The 6822-nt window shown below is 35.9% G+C and overlaps 1 protein-coding gene across 2 annotated transcripts; it reads right to left on the bottom strand.

The window, feature by feature from the left end:
- Positions 1 to 1377: 1377 nt before the first annotated feature.
- LOC141592450 (elongator complex protein 6) lies at positions 1378 to 6351 on the bottom strand. Of its 2 annotated transcripts, none has more exons than XM_074413127.1 (6): positions 6202 to 6351; positions 5171 to 5457; positions 3824 to 3896; positions 3482 to 3681; positions 2955 to 3101; positions 1378 to 1638 (listed from the first exon to the last, which is right to left on the bottom strand). In XM_074413127.1, exons 2-6 carry the CDS (start codon positions 5390 to 5392, stop codon positions 1513 to 1515), a joined length of 768 nt encoding a protein of 255 aa, XP_074269228.1. In that variant the 5' UTR covers positions 5393 to 5457; positions 6202 to 6351; the 3' UTR covers positions 1378 to 1512. The 2 variants fall into 2 exon arrangements, with proteins under 2 accessions (XP_074269228.1, XP_074269230.1); XM_074413129.1 differs by having other exon boundaries at positions 5171 to 5469; positions 6203 to 6257.
- Positions 6352 to 6822: the final 471 nt, after the last annotated feature.

Below are 6822 nucleotides of genomic sequence, written 5' to 3'. Positions count from 1 at the left end.
TGTGGCTCTCTTTGTAGCTACATATCTACTTGTTTTTCTTGGCTACGAGGTTCTTGTCAGCAGGGATTGTTTTCCAAAGTGTAGGAGTTTTCTCTCCTTTGGAGGCAGACTTTCGTGGTATGCATTCCGCCTTTCCTTTCTACGGCCCTGTTTGGTAAACATCGGATTAATTTCAGCATAAGCAGATTGCAAAAGCAGATTATAAATGACAGATTTTATCAGAAGGTTTGACTAGTATATTATAATTAGCATAATTAATTTGAGTGTTTGGTAATTAGCAGATTACGATTAGTAGATTGTTACTTTTCTTTGTAAAAGGGAGAAAAATTTCCTATTTTACAATATGTTAACCAATATGCTGGGGTAAGCAGCATATTGTAAAACAGCATATTAACCCCAAATATGTTGTTTCAATATGTTGTTTACCAAACACTAAAATTAGCATATTGATTGGTCAAACATGCTAAAACCCTTGAATATGCTAAAAATTAGCCAATATGTTATTTACCAAACAGCGCCTACGTCCTTGTGGCGTAGTGCACTTTCCTTATTCTCGATGGATCAAGGGTCTCGTTCGTTACTAGATGACGTGTATCACAGCCAAGGGGAAGAATCTAAGAAACACAATTTTGTGTCTTGTTGCAGGTATTTCTCCGAAGGTCAATCGATTAGTAAAGATATGTTCGATCATTTGGCCAGCTCTAATCGTCCATTCAAGAGTAGTGGATGTTGAAGTTGATTTTCGTGTTTAGCCGTCTGTACGCCATCAACACACTTTTGTTACCCGATGTAGTTACTTTGTTGTCCTAGTTTACGGTATTACTAAAATAAGTGCATTTGACCACGAGTCAAATGCCAACTGTATAAGAACTATTTTTACGGCTGCGAAAAAAAAAAGAAAAAGGAAAAAATTGGCATTGCAACTATAGTCTGCAGATGTTGGCAATATTATCCATATATATTTCAGTTGCAGTGATTGAGATCAAACCAAAATGACCAAATGAGTGCCAAATCCTTTGATTGAGTCTCATTGATTTCTGGTTTCATGAATCTGATGAGTTATACAAGACCAAATCGGTGCTATAATAGACTTAATGTGCCAATTTTTGGGTGCTCTCAAATTACAAACCAATAACACTACATTTTTAACTGACGAAAAGTCCTTTGCACTATAGTGATTAGAGATCGGTGTGGTCCAAATTTTTTACTAACTGTCCAAGGCAAAATTGAAAGTGAAATCGGAACCAGCACTCCACCAAACTAAGAATCTAACTATACCAGCATCCCTCTAGCTATTTCAAAAAAAAAAAAAAAAAAAAAAAAAAAACAGAAAAAACCTGCTCGGCGAAAAAATAAAATAAAAAGGACAAAGGAACATACTAAAAGCTCTTTGCATCCTTTCTCGTCTCCCGGAGCTACAACTAATGTGCACCAAAGTTCAACTACAATATGCAGCAAATCCATACCTTGTGTCTACATTTCAAACACAAAATAGTGTCCTTTGCCTCCTTTTCAAATATGAGTTCCTGGATAAAAGCACTCGACACCATTTTCTTTGATTTTGAAGTGGTAATTGTGTACCTTATTCATCGAGTTCTTCTTCGAGGTGTTGTCTGTGCTCTTGTTCAGTATAGTCAGCTGCAAGCCGTACAACAATAGTTAAGCACAAGTTCACAACTTCACATCTCATCCCCTCTCATCTCCAATTTTATCTGCTTACACTAGCTTGTCACTTTTTGTGTAATTATTTATAAGCAAACCATAGACCCCGTAGCCTCTAGACAAAATTGTGAACTTCAGTAGTTCAGTTCACTATTCTTTACTGTGATCTTCTTGTCTAAGAGAAATTATACATCAAGCTGCCTATTTTCTCTTGATTGGCAGTGTTAAATTTAGGGGTAAAAAGTGATGCAATGAGTGACAACTAGATTTAATGCCAAGAACTACACTCCGTACTGGTTTACACTTTAGAACTCTGTATTACATTTGAAGGAAAGGAAAGCCGGAAAGGAAAGGAATGACTTGATGTTAAAGATGTTGTACAGCATCAAAAGAGGGAAATTATTTGAGGACAGCCCTCTCATGGTAATTAAGAAGAGGTAAATTTTGGGGAAAGCAGAACCGAAATAAAATGAAACTCCAATGAAGAGGCATAAGGTCTGTGTGCCAATTTCACTTAGTTGTCTTAAATTTTCACTAATTTCACTTCAGTGAGTCAGTGACCTCGGGTGTGAGTTATTTTTTAATTTGGTGACCTAGAGTTTGAATTTTTGTTTTTCGTTTTTTTATATAAATTCTTTACTTTGGATACGAAAGGTATAGCCGTATAGCAGAGTCAACTTCATCTAAATTAATGACACTTTTCGGCAAATGAAATGCATAAATGAACATATCTCTAAGTATGAAGGCAAATTGTCACAATAATTTTTCAAAAAAAAAAAAAACAATATAATGCTCAAAAATTACATAATTTTGACAATTTGGTGATATTAAAGTATTAAACTATTGGTCGCAAAATTGGAAAATAGCTCAAACTCTAGTCTCAGCAAAGTGGAACTAGTGAAACAAACCTCAAGGCGTCAGAGTGACATTAGCATAAACCTCAAGAACCAAAATAGAAAAAAAAATCCAAATAAATTGTTGATAAGAGGGGTTGAGACTTGAGATGAAGGGAGACTCATGGGAGAGTTAATTACAGGAAACATGTAAGGGGGCATATGGCGTGTAATTAGGTGCGTGAAGGACCTCTTCTGTGTAGACTGTGTCACAGCAAAGGATCCGTTTCCCAGAACACTGTGGCAACTCATGAGTATAGAACAAGAACTTGTGTAATCCGCCAAAAATTTGACTTGGAAAGCTAATGAGTAGTAGGGAGTGACACACATAGTAGAATGTTACATTTTTCGATTAATTTGGGAAGGGAAAGAGATAAGACCAGCAACAGTCAGTAGTACCTGCCCATGGACATCAGTTGCCAGCCCAGTTGCCAACGATTCAACTTTAACTAGTATGTTAGCAAGGTACTCCATTTGTAAAACTAGTGTCGAATTTTGATCTCCATGATAGATGTCTTCATGGTTAAGGATCACAAGGGCACAACCCTGAAGAAAAGATAGAAAAGTAAAATAACAAGAAACATTAGGTAAAAAAACGTGTTGGACTTGTTAGGGCACTTCTTAAGTCAGTATCATGCGTGCCACAGAACATTCAATCCAAAAAAGGGATCTACATCATCAATGAAGACCAATTCAAATTAGATCTGAAGCCGAATACCCGGCCAAAAATGACTAATTTGAAACAAAAAACTTAATAGTCACAACCATAAACGACTCAAAGATGGCCCAATTGATCTGACCCATAGCCACTGACCCGAAAAAATGACCCAAACTTGCCCATACCTAAACAGCGTATATCCATAATCACACGACCTAAACAACCCATTTTACACGGTCTACTCGATAATAGAGAGCAATTATCTTACAGCCTCTGAAGTCAAAGTATAACAGTATCGCAGAAAGTCCAAGCTGTGATTAAAAGAGCCCTTGGCAGCCACTTCAATCAAAGAAAAATCATCTAGTACGATTGTAATATCTTCACTGCTTCCATGGCTGGAGGCAATGTCTTCAACAACTTTTTGGATTTTCCCATACAGCTGAATTAGTAAACCTCTGGCAGTATCCTCTACAAACAAATCAAAACAGAGAACTGTTCTCAAAACTACAACTTATGAGAAAGCAACAGAGAAATCTAAAGGGTTTAAGCATAATCAAAGACTACAGGCAAACATAGCCAACATCAAGGGGAAAATTAGTAAAATTCACACCTGAAGACCCGAACATAAGCATGTCAAAGAAGAAAAATCTCCTATTATCCTTGTGAGCAGCCAAGTTACAACCCTGAGATTGTGGTGCCTTCAAACATTAGTATCAAGTTTTACTGATCTAGAGCAAGCAGACAAGTTGCAGACGAAATGGTCCGTTTGGCTTACATATATCCATCACAACAACGAACATGTAACATAGAAAAAGAGCTCTTGCTTTTTGGAAGTTTCAACATTTTCAGATAATTTTGGAACACATTAACTGTAGAATTAGTACAGCTAAACTATGTCCCCAAAGTGCACAGCTAGCTTAGCTGGTATAGTCATCGAGGGTGTTACTCATGACCTATGTTCGAATCCCGTCAAAAGTCTATTTGCCCTCGTGGCTACCATTACACCCAAAACAAAAACCGTCCCCTCAAAATTCAAGACATTTTATGTGCTTGTTTCATATACATACTTGAGAAATACATTTCTTCTACATTTTCTATTCCGACTTTTACGACCTCTCCCAAATAAGTTGCTAAAACCAGTTGCAACCTTTGCGCCTATCATCTACTGATCTACCCATGTACGCACTCTACAAGGTGTGTGGCTTATGCGCTTGAGTTGTGTTATATTTGCAAACAAACTACTCACATTTTCAAAATAAAATATTGTATAACAATGCCCTTTTCCACCATTTTAAAGTCCGTTAAATTGTAAGTAGAAGATATAGATAACAGGTTGAAGAGGGCACCTTCTGCAGAAGGCCTTTTGGCTAGTAACTCAGTAAACGTTTCACATAGCGTACTTTTAAAAATTACTACAACACTCATAGTCACATCAAACTCTTATATTTTGAGTTCCAGTTAACAATCTTCAAATTGAACCGACAGAAAATCACTAAGGCCATTGAAAGCAAATTGCAACTCTCACAAAATCATTAAGACATGAAGAAATTGGTGGCAACTTGAATATATAGATTTAAACTAATTAAACAACAAAATCGATGATCAAATAAATACTACTAGCTCAGAAAAAAAAAAAAAAAATTGTGCATATTTCAATACAATCATCATCAGAGAAAGTTCAAATTAATGCCAACCCACAAAATAATTTGCATCAGTCATTACAATCCTGGAGGCATTAAATTAAAAGCAAAAATCTTGTACAAGTCGACCCTAATTCAATTATCAGGAAATGAACAATCACACATAAAACGTCCGAAAAAAGATGGAATATTTAGTACAGCAAATAAATTAAATAAAAGAAGAAAAAAGAAAGCAAGCCAAAAAATTATAGAAAATAGCACATCACAAAACAGAAAGTATGAGTAAAAAAATCAAGAAGATGAAGGGGTTTACATACGAGTTTGCGGAGAATGCGATCGTAATGAGAAAAAGGGTGAGAAAGGGAGATGAAAATGAGGGAAGAATGAGGGGAAGAGAGAGTGCGCTTGAGGATATGATGAATAACAAAGGCACCACTTGTTTCAACACTGTCTTCAATCACCATTACACTTCCCTTCCTTGAAGATGATTCCTTGGAGGTACCCAACGCTTCATCTAACAGATTCCAGCTTTTCTCCATTTTTTTTGGTTTTATTTTCTCTGGGGATTTGATTTTGCTTCAACTTACCCTACGACTCTGAAGCACTGCACATATGCGGTAAAAACAACTACCATAATGAGTAAAGCACCAACATATTATTTTCATCAACTACCCTTATGCTTACAGATAAGGATATGCATTAGACAAATTGAAGACCAACATAAATTACCCTAAGATACACTGATTTCTATAGGGATAGACAATCAAGAAATCAGCTCCGAATTAATTCACACCCCAATCGCAAAGGCTTACAACGAAACACGAATGAGAAGTTCTGGTATCGCTTTGGGCAGTAGCTAAGTGACTAAAAGTAGTCACAAACAATAAAATGAGGTCGAATGCACCTAAATTTGTTATCAAAGTTCCGAAATGTGTTCGTTGGAACTTGTAAAGAAGTATTTTCACTATTATTTCCGTTTCCACCTATAACAAGTTACAACCTTGACAAAGGTACAAACATCCACAGAGGCTATGTTACTTCGATACTTGACACTTGGTTTGAGACCAAAAACTTGACAATTTTTCAAAAATAGCCGGGTCCGAGACTGAGTAACATAGCACAGAGGTATCTGGTTTGTGAAGTTTGAGCGATTAGAAGTGGAGAACAATAACATGATTTTACAATCATAAGATATAGAATAACAAAAATCAAACAACAACCAAGTAATTATATTTCTCCAAATTGAGTTTACAATCAACAAATTAGATTATAAACACAATAGCACAACAATTATTATAGCAGAAATAAGTCGAATTAGACATAAAAATCTGAAAATTAGGGTTTATACCTCAAACAACAGATGAGAGAAGGTGGTTGTTCGGTGGTGGGTGATGTACCATGAGTTCACCACCAAGAGTATACTCGTATAGTGAAATCGTTCCTCCCAACTTATTTACACTCTCCCTATGACCTTTCCGGTTTTTGCATTTCATTCTTTGAGCCGAGTTTTCTATCTAAGTGGCTTTTATACTCGTCATAACCTTGCGACGGATATTGTCCATCACAAATTCTAGATACAATCCAATGGGTTGTATTTAACCATTAAATCTAGTATCTATCTATATTATTAAAGGAAGCTTTTTTCGAGCGATTATAGAGTCTCCAACTATTATGAACCAGTATTGGTGCCCGGCTTCGCCCGGGCTACCTCTACTTACCATTATTTTTTTTTTCAATAAATAAATTTTTTAAAGTTGCATAACCCATAAATTTATCATTAATATATTTTTCTATGGCATATCCTAAAATTACGATTAAATAAATTTTGAGACAAATTCACTACTCCCGCTACTAATATTTTAATCTTATTAATGAAACAATAGTAATAACATTTCACTACTTGCCTGTAATCATTGTTACTTTCTCTACTCCCGCCGTAATTATTGTTACTGTCACTACTGCCGCATTA

Source organism: Silene latifolia, chromosome 7, assembly GCF_048544455.1.
Source record: "Silene latifolia isolate original U9 population chromosome 7, ASM4854445v1, whole genome shotgun sequence".
Lineage (NCBI taxonomy): Eukaryota > Viridiplantae > Streptophyta > Magnoliopsida > Caryophyllales > Caryophyllaceae > Silene > Silene latifolia.
The sequence above is the reverse complement of the archived record's forward strand: the minus strand, read 5'-3'. Positions and strand labels throughout refer to the sequence as shown.